The 24,812-nt window shown below is 44.1% G+C and overlaps 1 protein-coding gene across 2 annotated transcripts in view; it reads right to left on the minus strand.

Moving 5' to 3' along the window:
- Window positions 1–24,812, minus strand: part of DIS3L2 (DIS3 like 3'-5' exoribonuclease 2) — a 181,360-nt gene that overhangs the window by 54,837 nt on the left and 101,711 nt on the right. For both annotated transcript variants that reach the window (XM_041467906.1, XM_041467905.1), the window contains exons 12-14: window positions 17,253–17,365; window positions 10,247–10,354; window positions 6,545–6,778 (exon numbers count right to left, since the gene is read on the minus strand). In XM_041467906.1, coding sequence (XP_041323840.1) covers window positions 6,545–6,778; window positions 10,247–10,354; window positions 17,253–17,365 — 455 coding nt within the window. The remainder of the gene's footprint in view (window positions 1–6,544; window positions 6,779–10,246; window positions 10,355–17,252; window positions 17,366–24,812) is intronic.

A 24,812-nucleotide genomic window follows, 5' to 3' on the forward strand; every position in this document is an offset into this window, starting at 1 on the left:
CCCTGTGCTCCAGCGTCCGACTCTCCCCTCCTGCTGGAGCCAGCTCGACCATTTCACCACCTGCTCCTGCTGGGACACAGCTGCTCCGCTCGAAAAGAACCATCGGGAACGGCGGGACGCGTGCGAGGACATCAATCCTACTCACACCCCTGGGAAGACTTCATTAAAATCCCAGGGCAAAAGACTAGATTCAGAGAGCTTTCCACTCAAAATCCTAATTTAATCAAATTATTTTAAAACCTCCTGGCAATGCAAGCATCTCCATGCAAGCAGGGAGATGCTCAGCCAACACGCATCCCCTCTATAACATGATCCCAGAACACCTCCATCCCATGTGGATCCTCGGTGTGTGTGCAAACTTCCCGACCTAAGCTGTAGCTGCTCCTGACTACAGTGGTGACATCTCGTATTTCCCTGCCAAGCACCATGTTCCTCTGTGGTATTGCAGGGAGCACATGCTGAAAATCCTCCCTATTCTTCTGACACACCTTTGTACAGGCATTTTGGGTACTCCTGCAGGAGAGTACCATTCCCCAGGAGGAAGCTGTGGCCTCAGATGCTCGTTTTGATGTATTAACTGGGGCTACACAAAAGACACAAAATCCACAAAGGAAATTAATCTCCAAGTACATCCAACATTCTCCCAGCTGCCTTATGTATCACACAGTATAAGTAACTATCCATAATGATCATATAGCACCTGCTGTCCCCATTCTGGGTTTCAGTGATGTGTCTTTAACCAGACATCAAAGAGAAGGAGCAGACAATGGTGGAATTGTGATAGGAAGTGAATAGTGAAAGCTCCTTGTCAGTCTGAGTTTCCATTTATCTCACGGCCCCGTGCATACTGCCCACCCTGCCTCTGCTGGCATGTTCATGCACTTTTGCTGTAACAGCCTCTTTAGGGAGGTATCATAGCAGTTTTCAGGCTTTTATAGATGGGCCTTTTGGATTTTCTCTTGCACCAAAGCCAAGTGCCCAACCAGATACCTACATCTCAACCTACCCTGATGGAACTAAATCCAAGATGAACTTGGTACCAATGTCACATGCCCTGCAACGAGCACCACGACTTTCTTTTTGAGACTGACCAAGAGGTGCAGCCCCTGCTCCAGTCAGGGGCTGGAGAAAAGCCATTTACTCCTTCCTTGAACAGTCCACGCACACCGTGTGCAGGGGTAGCACATACAGCAGCCTTGGACAGAAAACTTAAGGATCACTCCAGGGACTAATCAAGCCAAGATGAACCTTTCTGCCCCAACTGCATTTTAAGACATAAATCCAGAACATGCTGTTAAAGGAAATACCTCAGACTGAAGTCTGTGCAACATTATAGCCCTTTTCTGTCCCATCTAAATACTTCTTCCAACTCTAAGTCTTCCATTCATACACTAATTAACTGTATTTTGCACACAATGACTGTTTAGCCAGGGTAGAAATATTTATTACTTTCACAAAACAAGAATACAAGTCCTGAATGCTTATATACAGATATGAGGCAGGAAATATGACAAAACAATTTCCCATAATTATTTCCAGCAGTTGCTCATATTGGAAAATTTTAATAATGAGAGTAATTAATTTGTGGTTCCTGAGATTTACAATTAAACAGCATTAGCAAGGACAGCTGTCTAAAAATGCATGTTTCTGTGCTATCCCATTAGCCACAAACCAAAAACGAAATTTCCCAACATACAGTGTCACAGGCAGTGTCCTTCCTCCTCCTTGCTTTCCATGTGTGAGTGGCTTGAGCCAACTTCTCAAAGCCAATTGCACCAAGTAGACAGACTAGGTTCTGAAGGCTTCAAAAACTGCACAGAGCTGGCTACTAAATCCCAGATGTCACACACCTGGCTGGTTTGGAGCTGGCATTCTGCGCACATCTTGGGACCTTTGTGCTTGTTTCCCCATGTTTCCTGAAGCTCTATTAAATGCTCTCTTACTTTAGCAGTACCACCAGTCTTAAATAAACAAAGCTATTCCCAAAGGTCACGGATTTCCTTATCCCCAGCAGCCATGGCACAAGACCATAGGTCTCCAGTGTGCTACAGAGCTACAACAATACAATTTTTACTACCTCTAAGTTACTCAAAACAATACAGACCCACAGGGAACAGCAACCCTTGCTCACATGACAAGACAATGGCATCATACACAAGCTGGAAGCAAGCAGAAGTGAGACCAGTTCACTACCAATTCAACAAATTCGTGTAACACTCTCATCTTTGTCATTTTTGTCCTTTTTTCCTTCCCTTTTCCCACACACCTGCAAAGCTAAATGTCTGTTTTGCAGAAAACAAGGAGAGAAGCTATTCTAGCAAACAATTCAGTGCCACTAACTGGTACAATGCAAATGCACTTTGGGTTGTTCTCACAAGGAACTTTGGTCAATGCTGATGGTTTGAGCACCCAGGTGTAAATGTGCTGGTAAAGGTAGAATCACCAGCACAACAAAAGGAAATGCTTAGCTCACAGAGAGTTGTCATAGAGACAGATCAGCATGCCGGGGTATTCTCATTTTAAAAAGGCACAGAAATCCTTTTTAACCTGTCTTCCCGTAGGCATCTGTCCTCGTGATTCATTTCTAAACTGCTGAGGCCAAAAGAGAACCATTTATCAGCACGTCTCCTCTAGGCAGGCTGCAGCTAAGAAGCTTTTCTGCAAACTTGATGGTTTTTGTTGAAAGCAAGTTTCTATCTGATTCTCTGGCTAGTGTTTCTAAAAGCTGTGGGCTGGGGAAGTGATCCAGCTTCAAAGCAACCTGGCCAGGAAAAAAAAAGGAAAGCTCTGAGTTGTGCTCACTTTGCTTTTTAAACCAGGTCAAATCTCTGCTCCAATTTATAGACTGGGTACACCAGGAGCTGTGAGAGGACAGCACAGAGATGGCGTTTCATGGTCCTGTGCAGAAAGAAGGCGTTGGGGGGGAAGACAATATTGTAAATACCTGAACATTTTTTCTTAGTCACATACAAGACTTCTTGCCTTTGCACCTAAAAGCTGCAGCTCTGAATGAGAAGGAAAAGAAATACATTAATCTCTGTCTGTGTGGACAAAGTTTCATAAGCTTCTTAGCCGTTAAAGGTGCAAAATCTTTAAACCTTTAAAATTCAGCTGAGCTGCTTTTTGGAACTAGGAAGCTGGCAGGCAGCACAGGAAACCATTTTCTAGGGAAAAAGCCCCAGAAGGGGCCTATAGGGACAGCTGGATCCCCACGGAATGACAGATGTGTGGCTCTGGTCGCAAACAAGGTCCTCAGACCCAAGGTCCAATGCAGCAGGATTCCCTGCAATTCCAGAAGGATTCCCAGACCTCTGCAGAGGCACGAAAGGAACTGGGGAGTGGGGGGAAAGAGTGGGTCACAGGTATGTAGGTTAAAGTCACAGCCAGGATTAAACTAAAGCAGGAATTCAAAATTGCACAGCCCCAAGAGACACACATATACTGACACTGAACCCACAAATCCTAAGCTTTCCAGACTGTGTACTATCTCTGTAATGTCTCATGGTCTTCTGTGTGACCCAGATATGTAATTCCTAAGTTATTAAAATATATATATTTATCTGTATATTCTTCATCCGTTGAGCTATGGAGATTCCTGCTTCTAAAATTGCTGCTAAAAGATAAAACGATGGGCAAGCAGACGCTGCTCTCACATTGGGTCATAAAAATTCAGCAGAGACATTCAAAGAGGAAACATTCTTCTCACCCCAGCAGGACCAGCCTGACACTGCTGCATCCTACTGGAGCCATCCTGTGTCATGTCCAAGGAGCTTCCTGGCCAGCCAATATTTCTGCTGTTATAAAGCTATGCCCATGAATGGTTTCATCTGGGAAATGTTCTTAGTTTTGGGAAATAAATCCTAAGCTACATGGATACTATGGCACAGATCAGTATCATTCCAAAGAGAAAACTGAGGCAGACAGGGAGAGCATCAGCCCAAAGCCACCACAGCCAGTGGCAAAGGAGGATGGGAGATTCTTTCCCCCAGGATTTTCTTAATACAAACAGGAAGCACAGGAACACTTCACACTGAAAAATGGCAGGGTGGAAGTAAGCAAAAAAAGTCATCACTGTTCAATCAGGAGTTACCCCATGGTAGAACTCTCAAACACAACACAATATATAGGAAAAGGGCTCACATCCCTTGGAAAAAAAAGCACAGGAGTCATCCATGCTCAGCCACCCCCTCCCTTAAGACTGTGAGATGATCATTTCCTTCACTCACATATTTATTTGGAATCCGATAATACATTGCCCCAAGCTTCCTGCTGGAGTTTGTCTTCCATTGTTCAGGATTTACATTACTCAACAGGAAATCAGTGAGAGGTCCAGTGATTAGAAAGGTGTGTTTTCCATTTGGACCCACCCTTGCTTGCTCACTTGGGGCTGGAAGTGGGACATGGCACACAACTGTGCCCATGGGAACTCAGGGAACTGGGGAAGCAAAAGTAGATTGCTTTGTCCTGCCCTATGCCACTGGCCACGTCCCCAAACCTGTCCCTCACACACTGTTCATATTCAGGCCTTGGAGCAGCCACTTCCTCCATGGGCTGGGGAGGGTGTAGTTTATCAAAATAAAGCTATCAGGGCAGTACTTGACTCGACTAAGTGTGGTGAAAGTGTCCCTTGATCTAAAATACGCTTCCTTCTCAAAGACCATTACTTTGACATTCTTGCCAGGGGAGAGAGATTCTGCACAGTGTAAAGTGCCACTTGTGAGATATAACTCAGTTTATCATGATGGTTGGGAACTAGACTGAGCAGGAATCAATGGCCTCTGGTGCCCTTAGCTGCGGCTTTGAATCCCAATCTCACAAATGATGCTCCAATATGTTCTCTTTAATGGCTCCTCTGTAGGAGCACAGAGCAAAACAAAACACAGCTAATCTTTTATGGGCTATCACTGGAACAGGATGCTTCCTTGGCCAAATCCTCCCACTGAAAATGTCACAGCTGGCTTAAAACATATTTCCCCTGAGGTTAGCTTGATAACAGGTAACTCAGCTCAGGGGCACACAGCTAGCAGTCAGCACTACACTGTAACAGTGACTTGTGGAAGGCAGCTGGTGGCCTTTCTGGGCCACAGCTCCCAGTCACCATGGACTGTTTTTCCAAGACAGATATCTCCAAGGTTTCCCAGGCAGCTGATCTCGTGCAAAAGCTATGATTTTTATGTTTCTCTAGCATTCAGGGTGTGCTTGGGAACAAAGGCCCAGTTTACTTGCCATTGTACACTAAACCTCAGAGAAGGAAGTCTCTGTTCCAGAAGAGGTTTAAGAAAACTTCAAAGTGGAAGTTTGATTTCCAAAAATAATTTTCAAATTAATTTAGGGGGACCTTAAGCAAATGTCCTTGCTCCAGGCTCATTTAAGTGTGCTGAACCAGTCCTCTGAGACCTCCTACAACAGATGTAGGCAAGACAGCCTCAGATAATACACCGAGTACAGCAGAAGGTTTAGCCTAAAATAAAAACTCCTCTGCTGAAACTCAAGACACAAATTTGTCATTCTGTCCATTTTAGACATGGGGGAAAGCATATTGCCTCTTCTTCACAGCAGCTTCACCAGAATAAGCCCTGCGCTCTACTGGGGAAGGTCACAGATTATAGACACTTCTTGCTCCTGTGCTCTGCAATGATTTCTCTAAAATTAGACTTTCCTGCAACTGGAGACAAAACTACAATGCTGAGTAAAATGGAAGGGATACAATATATGTCTTACATACAATAGCCCTGTTTACACCACTCCTAGCTTCTTTCTCAGCAATATCCTTATGTTGACTCACGCTCATTTTGCAAAATGAAACAATAGAGCTTCCTTATATTAAAAGATTATTTTGTCTCCTGCTCAGGAAGACCACAGGGTTCTACAAATTACTGGAACCGCCTATCCAAAAAAACTATCAGAAGCCACCTCAGAGCAGCTGAACATCATGCAAATGTATTTTTTGCTGTGATAGCCTAGAATATCTGGATCTCCTTGTAAAATAGAAATGACACATACCACTACTGATACAAGATTATTTAAATCACCCCAGACAGAAAACCTCCTCACTAGCATTTTTTCCTCTGAAACACACCCAGCACTTACAAGTATTAGCTCAGATAACATTTAGCCACTTTCCCAGCACAGAGAACTGCTATGAAAGCTGTGGAAAACAAGAATATTGCAAGCACAGAAAGAAATGTGGAGGATGAGCCTTTCCCAGTGAAATGTGCACTAATATCTGAACTGCATGATAATGAACGACACTGTCATGATTTGTTTCACTGTATGAATTACTTACCCACTCCAACGGGGTTTTAGGATTTTGAAAAATGATCAGGGACCACTCCTTAAAAAACAGGGATTTTTTTCTTTTCATCCTACTTACTGCTTATGGCACATAATTTGATGCCGCTCTTAAAACAACATTGGCACTCAAACCTGCTTTTCTATTCCAGCCTTGATTTTACCCTTCGAGTTTTCAGACTGGCCAGGAAATTCTTAGAGAGAACAAGGTGAAATTGCTTTGGTGAAGCCTGAAGGGGCTGGACTCACTCACCTGGTCTAAGTGCAGGGCACCCTCGGTGAAGCGCTGCTTGCGCAGGCGCTGCGCGACTCGATGCAGGTTCAGCACAGCCTCCTGGATCTCGGCTATCGAGTGCTGGGGTGAGACAGGGGGGAGCTCTTCAGGTGACAACACCTTCCCAGGGCTGTCAATCATGCTCTGTGCATGGTCATAGCTGAGCTTCATGCAGGAGCAGATGACCGTCCTCCCAAACCACTCATCAAGGATCTGCAAAATTGACAAGTGTAAATTGATCTGAGGACTCATTCTTCCGGTGCACAAAAGCTTGGGAAGTTGTTCCCAACTTGGGAGGAATGACACTGGGAGTAATGACACCAGACTTCCCCACTACCTGTGCTTTCTGAGTGAAGATCTTGTCCTACTGAGACCTTCAGGCCTTTTGCCCATGCAGATTCTCTAGCATCTATTAACATGTATATGCAAGTAACAGGTAACAATATATTGTGTATATACATAGGAGACTGCTTGGATCTCCCTCCTCTACCTGACTTCCCTCCTCCACAGAGCTCCAAGAACTACAGACCATCTGGGAGTTGAACCCAGTCTGTTGACTCACAGGTTACCAGGTGCAGGAGTGACAACAGGCAGACACATGCCAGAGAGGTTCTCCCGCCTAAAACACAGCAGAATGACTTAAAGTCTGGCCACCAGGGCACGAGCGGCTGGACTTAAAATACTGTTTTCAGGAGTACTGCAGGAACCCCAACGTCTGACTAGCACATGTGAAAGTGCCTGACTAGGACTTTCACACTTTGGTGGGTCTGGAGGAGAAATGGGCAGTCACTGATCCCTTGCTTCTCTGATCATGTCCATGGTTCTAGGTCCAAACTCAAGCCAGGAACCGTTCTGGGCTTCCAAACTACTTTGGAATTGAGAGGAAAATAGTCAATAAACTGCTTATAAAATTATTTTATTTTAAACCAGAAGCCACTCCCATTACGAACTCCCTAAAAGAATACCAGTGTAAAAATAGGAATTCAGAATTATTTCCTAAAGCAGACAGGAAAACCTGCTTTCAGCTGAGATATATAAGACAATCAATCCAACAGCTCATCAAGGCAGTGATAAAGTGCTGAGGGACATGGGCAGAAGGATTTTCACAAAAGTAAAGAGCACTGGCATGAGGGCTCTGGAGACAGATGGAGACAGTTTGTGATAAACAATTCAAAGCACAAGTGCTCAGAGAATGATTGAAGAATTGTAATTCTGCCTTAGCTGCCAGTGCCACCTTACCCCTTCATCAGCCCAACAGGACAAGGTAAATTCTGCAAGTGACAGTGTCCAGGGAGAAGGGCAAGCTCTCTATGACAGCCTTGTCAAGGACACTGCTTCAGAGACAAACCTTCCCCTTAATAGGAAGGGACTGATTCCCAAAATACCTTTGCTGCCTCCTTCCCTAATGCATCACAGATGTGCTGTATAACTCAGCAACTCAGAGCTCTGAAAGTCACAGGGCTCTTAAGGTTATTTCTACTTTGAAAGTGCTTTAATAGCAGAGATGCAGCAAGTAGCATCTTGCAATGTAAAGTGCTCTGAACCATCAGCTCATGGTTATTCTCTGTGTCTCTTCCTCTGTGCTGTGGAGAAAGAAAGGAAGAGAAAGCCACAAAGCTGGACAGAGATGTTGTGACAGTGGTGAGTGGTGACAGCACCTGCTCTGTGTTCTGCTGCATCTGTTCAGTGCAGTTCAACTGGTGGTGATGGGGGATGCATGTCCAGCAGGTCAGCAGCCCCTGCTCTGGAAACCCCACCAGAAGAATGGGCAAGCTCCCATGGACTGGCCCATGTACCATGGCTGAGGGATGGGCAAGGCACAGTGGAGGAGCAACATTTGGGGGTGGTAAGCTGGGACCTAGAGATTACAATGAGTAGCCCACAAGATCAGTCTGCAAAGTTTCCCCCATCACAGCAAACCTGGTGCACCCACAGTCCACACAGAGCACCAGCATCTAAAGGATTTCTAAAATTATGATAAGGTTTCCCCAGTTCTGCCTGCTTTTGAAAAAAACCCGTAGTCCTGAGCAACATCCTGTCCTCACTATCAGTGCTCTCATGGCTCTCCACCAACAGCTGAGGTCCAAGGGATGTGTTGGGACCTTTGACTTACCTCCCTTTCACCCAGCAGAGTGTGGAGGAGCATGTGATCCTGCTTGTACTGAGACACAGGTATACTAACACCTAGAAATACCAGCTTTTAGAAGAATGCTCTCCTGGGCAAAAGCTCTACAAACACTTTTCCTCTTGGAAAGAATAAATTCTTCTCCAGCCTTCGCCTGACATCCACATCAAGTGACCTCGAGTAAGACTGTAACCTGAAAGGCCTTGTAGGAGAAACCAGTTTGCTGAGATGGCCACAGGCAGTCTGCCCTCCCAGGGTCAGCATGGCCACAGCCCAGACCACTCCAGAGGTCTGCTCCCTGAGCGAAATGCTGCAGCTCCTCTATTTTCTCACTTGTCAGACAGGGTTGGACTGAGCACTGCTTGAAACACAATGGATATATCGCACGGGACAAGAGACAAGATGTAATTAAAGCCTTATTTTAATTAAGACTTGACTTTCAGCTGCTCAAAGACAACTCAGAGTCAATGAAAGATTTACCATGAGCAATCACGCTGTTGCTATAGGATGGGAAACACTTTTCACAGCAGACAAATACAACCCACTTCGGTGTCAGAACAGGGATTCACTGCAGAAATACAGAACCAGGAATGCAACTGTATTTTGCTAAAGCACAAAGATAGATTCAGCATCCTTTAGAGCAGCTGGGACAATAATAAGGAGGTGAATCTTTGTGAAAAATTACCAAATTGGCACACGAAATACTGTCTACAGAAAGAGTTGTATATGTAACAACAACGGTTAAAAAAACCTCTGAGTATAAAATGTGCATTTTGCATAGACTAAACAGTGCTCTGGTACTGCCAGTCTTTAGCCCTCCCTGATTAGTAAGGGGAGATTAGTAAGGGGACCCTGTGATCACCACAGAGGAGATTTTAGGGTAACAAAGAGTGTGGGAGAGAAATAGGAGAGAAATGAAGACCTGGGGAGTGGTGGCAGGCAGATGAAGGCAGCTCAGTGCACTAACAGACAGCCTCCACAACTGCTCCCTGGAAATAACACATGCAGAGGGGATGGAGCCATGCCTTTGCTGAAGGGCTATCGTGCTTTATTTGGATTCATGTCATTTGCAGCTCTAAAGAGGAATTAAACAGTCTGTTTACCAGAGAGGCCACAGAGGCACAGTGCCGCATCCGCTGCACTGCGAGGCAGGCCTGGAGCCAGGGGCACATCGCACTGCACAACTGCCTGCGAGCACGAGGCAGGCCTGGAGCCAGGGGCACATCTCATCCCACCCAAAGCATTAGCTCTGAATTGCTGCTGGAGGTAAGACATTAAATGGTTGGGTGACCTGGCAAAGAGCAGGACATTCTTCATTCCTGAGATTCATACAAATATTCATCCTCTCCCAACCATGTTGAGAGATTATTCCAGTTAGAAATTCCACAGTATGTCTTCAGCAAGACAAGACACAGGCACAGTCCTGCACCCTCCAGTACTGTTCACCTTTGCTATCCACCTGAGTGTCGAGGGATGACATTTTTACCACTACAAGAGTAGGGGCTGACCACTAGGAAGGACTGATTAGCAGGATGACTGCCTGCTGCCTAAGGTACCTTGCCTTCCGGAGTCAATTTCCAAATCACAGAGAACGTCAGTCTGTCTCGCATGGGATTGAGACTGCAGAGCTCTTCACAGAGCAGCCTGGGAAGCATTGGGATCACCTGCAAGAGAAGAGAACCTTGGTAAGACACAAGCTTTTAGTGTGGACAAGCTTCTCTGACCAGCTGTTAAAGAGAAAATGTGTTAAGCCGTCAGCATCACGTTCTCTGTGGCAGGAGTGGCCACGTCACAACTCTAGGATGCATCACCCATGCCAGAGCTGTATCACATGGCAGACAGCGTGGTGGCAGGGAATGAGGAAGTAACCCAAATCCTCAGAAATGAGAGGATTTCAGACATGGCTAAGGCCACCAACATCCACATCAGCCCCATCCCTCAATGAGATCAGAAGCAGTTTTAAGTCTCCAACCTGGGAATCACTCCCAGTGCTCCCCTCTGAAGAATGGAGTAATCCGCATCCTTGGTTATGCACACACGTACACTGCAACTTTTAAGGTCACAAAGTTTGCTCTGTTTTCCACTTCTTTGCCACTGCCGCTTTGGCACTGGGAAGAATGAGGAAGGTCACGTCAGGAAATCTAATGTTGAAGAAATATGGTCCTGGCAATCAGCAGCTGAAGAGGTTGGATTGGGGAACTGTGTTTCTTGCTTTCCCACTGAATACCATGTAACCAAGAAGTAAATGCAAGTCTGCTCTCTGCAAAGCATAAATGAAACTTCTCCCATGCAACACAGGAGACATGCTTGGCTTCAATACAGATTGAACCATGCTTTACAGCACAGACAGGAACTTGTAGATGCAGGTGAGATAAACAAAAGTACCTGTGTTATGACTATTGACCATGCTGTCCGCAAATGGAGAACAATTACTTTATTATACTAAAAATTTGAACAAAATGTCAGCCAGCATAAATTTCTGGCAGGATTTTTTAACCCATGTCCTAATTCCTTACAACTAATCAATATTTCTGCTGCTGAATGTTGAATTACAAAATTCCAAATTACTCACCTGACTACACCAACAAAGCTAGAGCTTTTGAGCATATTCATGCTAGAGCAAACCTGAGTAGCTCCAAGTGTTTCCACCATCCCTGAGTTATTTCCTAAGTGAAGTCTGTAGTAAAGACAATCTTTAGCAGCTGCTTAATGAAGCAAAACTCATTATTTGAGTTTAACTTCTGACTTGCCTTCTCATTATTTACCTTTGTGAAGAAGCAATAATTGTCCTCAAAAAACCACTACATTACTCCTCTAGTTTATTTTGAGTGGCAACATGGAATGGTGCTTTTCAGAACAACAGAGAAATGCTCTGCTTGTGTGCCATAAAGTAATTTAGCTATTTAATTTCATTTCCGTTTTGACTGCTCTGTGTGCCAGCCTGTAAATATAGGACCAGCAGGAAGCTGACTGGCATACAAATCCCAGCTCTTCCAAAACTCTGACACCTATTTAATGATTTCAGAGAAAACTTTTTCTACCTGAAGGCAGGAGAACCACTGTTCTTCAAAACAGTATGAAAAAACAGTCTCAGGTTCCTGTTTTCTCCTCAAGTGCACACACTTTACACTTACCTTTTGCTTTGAAGGAAAGACTTAAAATATTTAATCACATTTGTGGTTTGCCACCAGAAAATGGCTATAAATCTCTTCTAACTGCGGTGCACACTAGTGCCAAAAGGTTAACTGTATGGTCTGGGGCTCTCAGGGAGTCACACCATGAATCAGCAGCCCTGGTTCTCCTGGAAGGTCACAAGGGCACAGCCTGTGATAAGCTGTTTCCCACAACACAAAAGCCGCCAACTTTGTTATTGCAGTAGCGAACAGAATGTTAACAATACTGCTACATTCATAACTCACTGCCCCAGTACGTGAGCCTGCCCATGCTGCCTGGAAGGACCCGCACCACAAGGGTATAAATTCAGTGTAAGTGATGCCAAACCATGTCAGAAAAGAGAGAAAATAGCTTTATAGTCTCTCGGAAATCCCTGCCTGCCTAAGATCACCCATGACCACCTTAAGACCCCAAAGTTCAGGTCACAGCGAACAAAGTGCTAGTAATTTAATAAAAGCTCCCATGCCCTTTCCCACCCAAATTAAAAGCTGCTTTTCTCTCTCTCCTCAACTCTGATAATCTGATAATGGCCTGTACTTACTGAATATTTGTGTGCCTTTGCACATCCTCTTTCCCTTCCCATCTCCTGGAGCAATACCAGTTTGCTAGAAAAATGCCTGCATGGAACACAAAAGCCCACGCTTGCTTTAAGTGTACTCGAGCAGGATTAATATTCAATTCAAGAGGCTGTAATTCAATGGAAGGGCTTTCAATGATGTGAAACACAAGCAAAGCTTTAACTCAGATCATAATTACACCACGAAACACTCACCAAGCAATTAGCTGTAACAAATCTACTGTTAGGGAAGCATCAGCCTGTGCTACCTTTGTTTTACAGGAGACAAACTTTAGGTGGAAGTTTCTTAACCTAAGCCATGGAGGAAGTCTCATGGGAGAATAAGAATGCAATCAACCTTTTCCTGGGCTCAGCAAACACATACATAACATAACCTGACCTTGCACTGAAGGTATTTCAATTTTTTCTACCTTACTGAACTCAAAGAAACCTGTTTCCAACACCACAACAGTCTTGGCTGACTGCCTCCTGTTTTAACATCACGATTCCTCTTCACCCTCTACATGGAGCATAAACCCACTGTCATAAGGCACAGGAGTTTAAGTTATAAATACACATTTCCTTTTTCCTTAACATGATATGGTCGCAGCCTGAAAGGATTCCCAGTAATTGCAAGCCCAGCATTTAACATACAAAGATGTCACAATTGTGTCACACTCAGAGAGCGAGATGTTCCAGGAGTGATCCCAGGGGCTGCCCAGAGGAACTCTGGCAACAGGATTATCTCCATCTCTTTCTGACAGAGACACGGGTTGAGAGATTTACCTAAGCACATCTTTAATGTCCAGATTTGCAAAATATCAGAGGAGTGTAGAATTGCCTTGAATAATCCAGAGGTTGCCCAGCACCTTTTTAATGCTCTGCCCTTCCCGTGACTGTCTGCCAAGAGGCAGCAGTGTCTGCCAGCTGTCCTGTGGAGTGCCAGGGCACGCAGGAATCCAGGAGCTGAAACGCTGCCGAGGGATAGCACCTCCAGTGGGAAGTGGTTTCCTTGGCAAATTGCTACGGATGTGCCTATGTTGGGGATCACATCATTCAGCTTGATTGTACTGCAGATGGAAATCAAGTCACCTGGGCTTAGACAGGGGTAATAAACCTGGAATAAAGGATTTATAAATGTAGCTGAATCTAGAAATGCAGTTGGAGAGGCCCAGCAGAGCTAGGCAAAAAAAATTTACAATGTAAAAAAGGAGCTACACTCCCCAGGAAATCCTTTCTAATGAATCTGTCACAGAAACCAGGGCTTGGGTGGTGAGAGCTTGTCTGGTTTTAATCCCCCTCTATCAAGTCAGGCTAATAAAAGACATCATCTCTCCTCACAAGCCTAGCAGTGCCCAAGAGATACTCAAAAGGGCACTTCTTTGAATGGAAGGCTGATATCAGTGCTGGCAGACAGCAGACAGCAGGTCTGCATTTGAAATCAAACCACAGACAGAGGATTTCTCTCTCCCTATTTCCTAGTCCTAAATGCAAAATCTTCAGCACTGCCCTTGAGACTCAGCTGTCCAGCACTGCCTGACAGCCTGCTCCATGCTACTGTTCTCTCTGCAGGCAGCCACACATCCCAGAAAGCCAAAGCAATGGCACCACTGGAAAACCAAAGTGAGAGAGGGCACTTCTGGGGCTGGGGGGGTCATACACACCATCATGCTGGCATTACAAAACAGATGGACCTGTGACCACGGCTGGTCACACTGCTTAGCAGCTGGCTCCTCTGCAGGGGAAGATCCAGATCCCTGCTTGTGAGAGCCTTGGGGTTTGTTTTGTTTCATCTCTTCAACAAATAAAGTGCTTCCAGAAACCAAATGCGAGTTTCCAGTCTCTCTCATTCCTAGGGATCTGGGCAGGGGAGAGAGCGAGCACATGCATGCTAAGATGACAAAAGTTCTTGTTCCCTATAAAATCAGAAACACCTGCTGCAGCCAGGACTAACTCACTGGCCAGGTTCAGAGCAGGTTAGCCCAGAGCAGCTCTGATCAATGGACTCACTGTAGCAGCTTTTCAAGGAACAGAAGGGGAAAACTGGTCACCCAACCAAAGGGAAAAAGGAACAAACCCTGGTCAAGCATAATCCCCTATCTTCACAAAGTTACATGAGCACTTTTGCTCCCTTCAAACTTCATTCTGCTGGCATCCTGCTTTGGCTGCCCCTTAATTCTTGGTTCAGGTTGGTTATGATCACCACTGGCTCCTAAGGTGATCCTTCTTCCACAATCAATCCAGTGGGGAGGGATTGCATTAACCAAGAGTTTCCACTAGAGCTGGTAGGAGAATGCTGAAGTTCAACAGTGGAGTGGGCTCAGCAAATCTCCTGCTTGTACACTAAAAGACACTCAAAGGAAATAGGCAATTTATTTATGAGCCAAGATTTCTCCTCAGGAGTTGTATCAACACTTCCATGAATTCAGAGTTCAAGCAACTCTTTGTTACTCAGCCTGAAATTATCAAAATATCAACACCCTGACAACCTGCTGGTGTCAAAAGTGAATGTCTTGAAGTCCTTGGACTCAACATGAAGACAGGCTTACAGTTCTGATCTTTGATCTCCAGTGTAAAATAGGACCAGTAAAATATTATAGGGATTTATGGCTGAACTCTCACTCAAGCTGCTTCACACCTAAAATAACACTGTGAGATGTGCCAAAAAAGAGGAAACTGTTTAGGTTTTCTTGCTGCTTAAAACCTGATACATTCTTATTTCAAAAACTTTTGACTTGTATTAAATAGACCACTAGCAATTACACAATAACTCCCCTTCTGGTTCAGGAAAATTAAATATGTGGCTTTATTTAACTTCTTTTGGAGGATTAGCATGGTGCTAACCTCTCGCAGAATCACAGCTGTCTTAGGAAACAGTTTCATCAAAGAAAAGCATATTTTCTACAAGAGTCATGCTACCATCTTGTTTCAGACAGCCTGGCCGCGTTCCTTTGCCCATCCCCTCGCTCCTTTTCATCTCTTGCAATTAAAATATTGAAAATTTCATCATCTAATCTAGTTTGTTGTCTTGAAATGTGTTTTCGGCAGGGCAGAAGTGTGGGTAAAACACTAATCCTGACTGCTGGGCCACGGTAGGTGAAGATGAATTGAAGATTAGGGGCAGCAGGTAACTTATGCCAGCATTGCACAGGACTGGCAGTGCTGGAGGGGAAAGGCACTTTGAAAGAAAATTCAATTAACTTCTGCATCCAACTAGATTTTAATGAAAAATGTCTCCTTTCTTTATAAAAATCTTCCTTCTCCCTTGACTAAAAGAATCACATGGCCTCAAACCACAGTGTTTTGACTTGGAAATACTGCCACAACATCCTCCTGGAGTACAGCTTTGCTGCCCCCAGTGACATCCCCCCCTAGGCCAGCCCACAGCTCCCACCATCGAGTCATCCATCAGAGGGGGAAGCAGAGACTGGAGAAGCCAAGGGTTTATCACTGGAGGGACTGCAGGATTGGGAAAACTGGTGCCAGAACTGCAGTTTCCATGAGATACACATTGCTTGCCACTTGTGGAGAACAGCAAGCACAGGAACTGGGGTGTCTCAGCACAGAGAAGCTGTATGCTTTTGGTGTCACTACCACTGACCTGGTAGGGACACTTGGGCATTGCTGTCACAGTGGTTCCACAGGGAGCTGAAACCCACCAGACTCCCTGAGACCCCCAAAGCTGTGCCTTGCTGCTTCTACCCAAAGAAAGCTAAGGAACAGTTGCTAAAGGTAAACAGCTTGATATCAAACCATTAATTTGATTCCACTAGTGTAACACAAATCATTTTATCATCCAGAAAGTGAAGAGAGGACACAGGAAGCTACTGAAAAACGCATCATTACAAAAACCTCCCCAGATAACAACCCTGAAAACATCCAGGAAGGGAAGGGACAGGAAGAATCACTCCTAATCCTGAGTACCAAGAAGGACATGTTTATTTGTTATAGAAAAGATGTCCTGCCATTCCAGAAGGGGCTGTGGAGACAAGGACTCCAGCCTGACTGAATGGGAGTGTGGTGAGAGGCAGATTAATCTGCTCCATGAAACTGCTTCAACACTTTTCTTCATACAGCTGATGCCTCAAGCCTGCACAGGACACTGACAGCCAAGTTTTCCAGCTTCCCTACACACACAGTGCCAGTGGTATCTGATGGGCTACAAAGTGTTTCTTCACATTCAACTGAAAATGAGACACAGTCTACACATTTCCTTTCCAACAATGTTAAACCTGAACCTGTTCATTTGTAAAGCTTAGACATCAGCTTTAAACTTGAGCTTTACATTTGATTCTGATAAGCTAAAATCAGTATAATTTCAAGCATATTTTCATTGCATTATGAAGGAACACTATTCCTCCATTATTTGGGATATCCAGACAAAGTAGGAGTGTGAACCTTTTGCTTTACCTCAAGATGTTTGTTTGTTTGTTTTACGTCTTACTCTGACACAAATCCATTTCTCTGAGGCATCAGTTGGACTCTTGCACCAAAGGCAAGACAAAATCCTTCACATCTGCCAATCTGAAGCCCTCAAAAGCAAGGCAGAGGAGCCAGCTTGGGTGTGTCAGGCTTGGCTCAGGTCAGCACTGAGCTGGTGAGCCCTGGCACATGTGGGGCACACACTGACCACAGTCAGAGGGTCACAAGCTGCTGCTCCACCCCAGCCTCTCTCCATAAACTCCAAGGTAGTGAGTCAGCTTCTGTGTTTCCATCAACTTACTCATTTTTACAGGTGTCCTGCAAAAATTTTGAGCTTCTGAAAATGAACCTTGAAAATGAATTTATGGTAAGTGAAGGCACAATCATCAGACAAAAAAAGCTGTCCTTACCTTCTGCACCAGATAGACACTGGTGGCCCTTTCACTTGCTACTTTATCCAGCGCTGTCTCTTCCAGTACGAAGTAGCTCACATCTGCGATGTGGACTCCCACTTCCAAGTTCCCTGGAATTGCACAAGGAAGTCAGTAGGCTGTGAGCAGAAATGAACTGATGACATATTTAACTCTGACTCCTCTCCCCCTCCCTCAATCTTTTTGCTTTATGCCAAAATCTCACAAAACCAATACTTCTTCCTACTTCTTCCACCTGGGATGAAAACCGTGGTCCTCAGGACACTCTCAAATTCACCATCACTGTGGTATCACATATGAGTGAATGTACATGGAAGTGAATCCTCAAGTACAGAGGTGGAAATGTGAAAACCCTTCAAAATCACACGGATTAATCTTTCCAGTTAGGAGTTTGTAATAGTGAGCCCAGCCCTCATCCCTTTGCTGCCAGACAACAGTGTGAAAGAAAGATGGAACCCCACCTCACAAGCACACGGGCAGTGCAGGATCCCATTTCCCTGGTATGGAGCAGTCAGTCACACTTTTGGGTGTGACTGCACCCAATGCTTTTGGGTTATCAAACTGCACCAACCTGGTTGAGCCCAGTTTGCTGCTGAGGACATGGGAAGTCTTCAATTACTTTGGATCAGCCTGTGCAGAAGTGCAGCTTTCCACTAGAAGAATATTTCCACCGTTACCCTGCCTTTCCTTTAGATTTGGTCTTTCACCCTTTAATTAGAGTCCAGTTCAAAAGCATCTTAAGTCAAAAGTTAGGCTGGAGAGGAGTACTGCTGAGGTTTATCATGAGGTTTTGGCAGTAATTCGGATTTGGAAGTAGTGATCATCCTCAGCTTTGGAAGTAATTAGTACCTAGGTCCAAGAAATTCGGGTTTGCTAATCCTCAAAGCAGCCTATTGACCTTTGTTTTCTCTGGAAGGACTAGGCTGGATTTGAGGTGCTTATTTGTAGAATAGTTCTAAGTGCAGCGGGTTCCTAATTATAACACTTGGTTCTTTAGAGGAATTCACTAACCTCTTGGTATCTATAAATATTTTTTCTTTCCTTAATTTTTTTAAAGAGACAAAGTAATAAGATCCCATGCTGGTGACAAGCCTGTTTATTTATACACCTTGCAAAGAACATTATCAAAGCCCTTCTCTCGAGTGTCACGTTTTTGAAGGATAAATGGTTCATAGCTGTTGTCATTAAGCAGTACATGTGCCTGTGTGCCCTTCTGATGGATACCAGAACAGGATTTCAGCAGAGTAGGAGTGGAAACAGATGAAGAGGAAGCATGAGAGGGTTCAGCCTCCTATTAGTGGGAGACACCCAGCCCACTGTGGCCCAGCTGGGAACTCAGGGAAATGAGTACCAGCCCACCCTGCAGAGCTGCCTGACTTCATAACGATTTAACCTCATTAAGCCATGTTTGCACAGCACTGTGAGTACGTAAAGCACAACCTTGCTTTTTGAGCAGCCTTTGTGCACTCGACAGAGCACAGATGTAAAGGCAGCAGAAACACACACAGAAGGCAGGAGGGATGGGGTTTAGATGTGCTCACGTAACCTCCAGCCACTGGAAAGGCCTGCGGAGACTAAATATGATGGCAGCAGGGAGAGAGGGCAATAATCCCATCGCACACCAAGGGACAAATTCCACCACTTGTCAGGAAGCTGGGAGCAAAGACTGCAGATTAAATGGTTCACCTCAGAAAGCTGCCTACAGCTGTGTTGTGATATTATCACATGCCTTGAAAGCTGCTCTACATGGATTAGGCATCCAAGCCTGAAACTACTTAGACAGTAAGTCTTAGACCAACAGTTCAACCAACAGGTTTAATATTACACACACTCGAAGCCAACACTCAGAAGGTAAAAAAATATTGAATACTTTGAAGTCAATATTGTAATGTATTGACCCTGCAGGCAAATATTGACTAAAGGAAAAGGAGAGGGGGTCATTACATCATGCCTTTAATCACACTTTAATTCAATATGTGCACTGTTACATACATGAACTTTTTGTCCTCCATAGAAAATCGACAAACCAAGAAAGATCTCATTGCATGAGATAATAAAACATGGAGTCAGCCAATGAAAACACACTGAGCAGAGTTAAATTTCATTCAGGTTTCCCACCAGAGCTTCTAAAAGCCGGGGTCAGCGTGAGCCCCTTGCTTTTGAACTTTTAATGGAAATTCTATCAAAATATTTTCTTACATACATTGACATAATGCAAACTGGCAGCTCTTGGGTTTGTCTTGCTCATGTATGAATCACTCTATCTCCCTCACCCCCAAAATATTCAGACCAAGAAAACTTGAAGATACAGCACAGTGATCAACCAATCTGATTTCTCTCAAATCATTGCTTTTGAATGTGCTAGACAAAATACCAGCCTAAGCCTGCACAGAAATACCTGCCTGCTGCTCTCTCCCTGGTTTATTTGCTAATTAAAGTGAAAGAGCATTGTGGATAGAGAAATACTATTCACCAGAATTCTGTTCCAGGTTCACAAACTGTTTTTCTAGTCTCATTAATTTTTATGACAAAGTCACAAAAGGAACATTTCACACTGTAAGACTCATGTTATTTCCCAAGGAAAAAAAAAAAAAAAAAAGAGAAAAAGTGGCCTGAAAGGGAAAGCTAATTTAACCAGGAGTCATGGAGAAAAAAGTCTTGCCAAAGAGATCAGAGGAAGAGGGTAGAGGGCGGACACCACATGGTTCACACACCACAGGCCACTACACATGGTCTACTTGACCTCCATTTTGTTGAAAAAAATATACTTTTCCAGCAAAGAGAGCCTTCAAACCTTGCCATGTAGCTCTCCATTGTGACAGACTTTTTATATCCTAAATGTCTTACAGAAACAAGTACTTTTACAAACTACAGATTTTTTTCATCCCAAATTCTCTAACAGGGAATTTAAAGCTGCACAACAACTCCTTATGCTAGGTATACACTAGCAGTATAAGGCTAGGGGTTTTTACAATGAATTTACATTAAAATGTACAGAAGATTAAGCCAGACACTTCATATGCAGCTATTAAAGCAATAGCTGCAGGGCGCATCTATTGCAATGAAAAATGCTGAAGGCACTTGGATGGCTTCTCTCACTCAGGATCTCTGGGACTCTTTCATTTAAAATCATTTCATCTGAAAGTGGATGCAAAACTGTCATGCCATTCAAACTCTACCACTGCAAAGCTGCTCTTGGGAGATGTTTAGCAACAGGGAATGCAGTTTAGAATCAAGCAAGGCGTGTTTTATTAACCAGCTGAGCCCTATCAGCTCCTCTCTGCAACCACAGAGATGTGACAGAGATGGAGACAGGAGAATTGTCTGAAATCACACCACAGCACTGCAAAACCCAGTGAGGAGGCCCTTTGCAATGAGGAGCTCTCCTGAGGTCTGCAAGCACAAAGGGAAAGGGATGGGCACTCAGCCCCCCAAACCCCCCTTGGGCCAATGCTCTGTGCCAGTGGGACAGGACTTGTCACCTAACTGCAAACAACACAGCTGTCATGCCACAAGCAGAGAGGACAATTTCCCTTTCATTTACCATCAGTGGCTGTGACAATGGCAGAACAGAATGGACCTGTGTCTCACCAACTCTCTGGATGCCTGGATCCTCTCTTGGAGCTCACCAAGTGACAGAGCCTGAAAGGCAGGTGTCCCCCAGCACAAAGGACACACAGTTGTTTTGGAGAAGGATCAGCTCCTCAAGCTGAGGATCTGGCTTGTTTGAACCCACCCCAAAATCTCCTGTGCGTCAATGTGATGCTAAAATCAAAGGAGAGCAGTGGCACCTTGCAGAAGAACAAAGAACAGGCTGTTTCTTTTTTTTCCCCTTTTTTTTTTTTTTTTTTTGCTGATGATCTCATTCTCTATGACAAAACAGTTCAGAGAGCTTATTTCCTTCTTTATTGAAAAAATTATAAACAGAAAGGGATTAGTAAGAAGGAGCTAGAAGAGAAGGAAAAGACATTTTCAGCCTGTAAATGCTTCATAAGAACTGTCAACCCAGCAGGTCATATCAAGCACTTGCCCCTGGAATTAGAAAGTTGAGTTGAATGCATTTGAACAGTATGTGAGGGAACACACTGGAATCAAATCCCTCTTCTCCATCTTCAGCAACCCTACTCAGTCATAGAGCAAATCCAGAGACTAAGCAATTTCACTTCACACCCTAGCATATGTGAATTTTAGGGCCATGTAACTGAAAAACGCAGCTCTTCAAGGATAAAACATCAGAAAGTATTTCTCTACCATGCAGTATTTCTCTCCCATTTATGGAGAGAAATACTTTTCACTTTCAAGCATCATCATTCTCAGGAGGGAAGTCAAACATGAGCAAACGTGTTAAGTCAACTTAAAATCAAATGCCAGGGTTTTTGGTATATACTGTTTCCACCACTGTCTTCACCCTTCAGTGAGATACAAAAGAGTTCAAAGCAAATTGCAAAGTGTTTGCTCTATCCAGAAAACAGCCAACTACCCACCTGCTGCCAGCACTTCAAGGCAGTCCCAAGCTGTTCCCTGGTTAGACCAAACTCTTGCAGCAAATAATTACAGTTCTTTCCCATTCCACAGCCCTGGGGGTATCATGCTGTTGCTCTTATCTGCTAAGCAATATTTAGCACCTTGCAAAAGTATGAAAAACTTGCATAAAGAGAGAGAAATGAGGCCTATAACCTATATACATGTTTTGTTGCTATTGGCAGTGCTACAGAAGATCAGGAGTCTTCATCAAGGGGGAGGACAGTGTCTGCCACAGAGGGTCACAGTTACAGGAGGGACAGCCAGAGGGGCTGCAGACCATAAAGGGGTGGACATAAACCCAGTGTAATTTGCACTGAAGCAGAAATTGGCACAAGACTTGGGGAAGCTGCTGGAACCAGGAAGGGGCCATCACAGACCTTTAACACACACCTTTAAATGAATGACATGACCCAAATATTTCTCCTTGTCTTTGGCATGTGTATGAACACATACAGCTCAAGGGTTATAGAAGTGACCATCTTGGGATAGAGAGGGAAGAAAAGAGAGAAAAAAGAATGACTGATCAGGAAAGAAGAGCAAGTGGGAAAGCAAAAGAAGCGCAAGATGGAGAAGTGGAGGAGAAGAGTTTAATAAAGTGGAACCATGGAAAGAGCAAGTTTTTTGTCTGCTCTGTAGTCTGAAGGCAAAGGTAGGTGGCTTTAATTCTCAGCTGAGGTTACTTTTCCACCAAAGGAAGCCAAGTTGTTCAAAAAAGCAGACAGTGTGTTTTACTTCTTTTAAAATAACATTGAAAGTGCTTAAATTTTACTTGTGTGCCCTAGGGCCATTTTGCTTTTTGAAGACACAGTGCAACTGAGCATAAATCCATTAACTTGTTTACCAAGAAACCAAATTTTTTAAATTATCACATGATGGCCCTTTAGCCAACTGAAATGCAACTAATTGCACCCTTTTTTGGGCAAGTAATAGCTTTTTCCTTCTTTAAAGGTCCCTTCCTTAACATAACCTCACAAGAAGACTCTGGCAAAAGTATCAGATCCTGTATCTCGAGAGCAGGACAAGTCCCCAGGGCACAATGCAGCAACTTTTTCATCCAAACATTTCCATCCACTTAGTAAACGTTTCAACAACTTCAAAACTGAAAAACTGTCTGCCCAAACAAGCAACAAACACCTCTAAAGGGTAACAATCAAAAAAATGCTGCATGCTATCAAACCCCTCTGCCACTGGTTTGAGTGAAAATTGTCCCAGAGAAACAAGCCACTTCACCTATCAGTAACAGAGAGACTTAAACCATCAGGAACAGCCTGGCCAAGGTTCCAAGAAATTTCAACTCTTCTTTGAACTATGCTTGGTCACTTTTTTGGCGTCTGTAGCACCTGGAGAGGTGGCCAAGGTCGAACCCTTAACATTCACATGGCAAACTGTGGGAGGTGGCACATGCACTGTGTCAGCATCAGGCTGCAGAGGTGCTGGCTGGGTCTGGGCCCTTGCTTTGCTTCTTAAATCACAATTAAAGCCTTCAATTTTCATCCTCTCCTTGAGGAGCCAGGCTGATGTAAAGATAATAAAAGCTGTGACTTTTCTCATTTAACTGCTGAAACTCAGGAGCTGGAAGATGGACCAAATCCTCAACATGAGCAGAACTGAGAATGGCCCCAAACTGAGAAACAGCATGAGATCACAAGAGAAGGGAGGAAAAATCCCAAAAACATCTTTACATGTTAACTCTCCCCATACTGAAAGTCTAGGCACTTCCTCAACTTCCACAAGCATCTGAAAAACTACCGACAAAATGGCGACATTGCAAAGTGATGCTTTTAGCAGTTCTAAGAGAATAAAAAAATTCAGAGTTTTTCACAAAAATAAACCATAACAGGGTATTTGTTACTTTCTTCTGTTCTTCTTTAAGTGAAAAGGTCAATGTTGGACATCAATGAGTCTAAAATCCAGAATAACATGATTCTTAAAGTAATGTTTTACTCTGACCTTCAGGCATTTTGTCCATTGCATCAACTGAATGTTACAGAGACAACCACAATTGTACAAACCAATTTGTGACTGGCTCTAGGTGAGGTCCAAAACAAAACTCATCTGTTTATTAAGTGCAGCAAAGGACAAGAGAAGGTGAAAAGCAGAAATATTTTCTAGAGTTCTCCATGAGCCATCAGCAATCCTTAAAATAGTTTCAGAATTATGAGGAGATTATATCAATTACTAAATTAAATTCTGGAAGCAGGTCTTTCATGTGAATTGCATAAAATTTTGTCTGCAGCAGCTAATAAATTCAGCAATATCCTAAAACCACTTTATATAATTTTAAAGCCACGTTTTATACCTCAAAACAAAGCCAGGACACCTTCATGGGGTGGCATTTCATGCACTGTGCACTACAGAGCCCTGAGTTTTGCACATAAACCAGCACAAGCCCCTGCAGGAAAGGTGATCCCCCCACACCTGAAGGGGATGTTCAGAGATGGCTCTTGGTCAGCATGAGGCTCTCTCAGGACAGCAGGTCAATCTTCCCATGGGAACACAGGGCAGATCTCTGTGCTGGTGGTGTTCTCCCAAATTCCAAACTCCCATGAGCTGGAGACCACAATGCTGGCACCAACCAGGTGATGCCAGACCTCACAGATGATAGCACATCACCAAGGCAGAGTAACACGAGCTGCTTGATGAGCAAACTCACACCAGCTCTTCATCACCTTGTGACAGAAGATGTTGCCACTCAGAAGGCACCTACTACCTACGGCTGTCCTGAAAACCACCTTAAAACCTGAGCAATAACTCTGGAGAAGAATGAAAGAGCCCTTCTGTGCAAGCACTACTCCTGCACCATTACATTGGATACTTACAGGAGGAGGGAATTCTCCTGAGGGAAAAACACTAAATACTCAGGACAGAATTCACACAGCATGTTCAAGATAAAACATTTAATTGCAGACTGAAGGACACAGGCAATGATACCCAACATAATAAGCACACCGAATAAGGATTTTTTTCACACTGCTGAGCAAGATACAAGCAGAAAAATACAGATACAAGTGGGGC

The sequence above is a fragment of the Pyrgilauda ruficollis genome, unplaced genomic scaffold, assembly GCF_017590135.1.
Source record: "Pyrgilauda ruficollis isolate IOZ18807 unplaced genomic scaffold, ASM1759013v1 scaffold21, whole genome shotgun sequence".
Classification (NCBI taxonomy): Eukaryota; Metazoa; Chordata; class Aves; order Passeriformes; family Passeridae; genus Pyrgilauda; species Pyrgilauda ruficollis.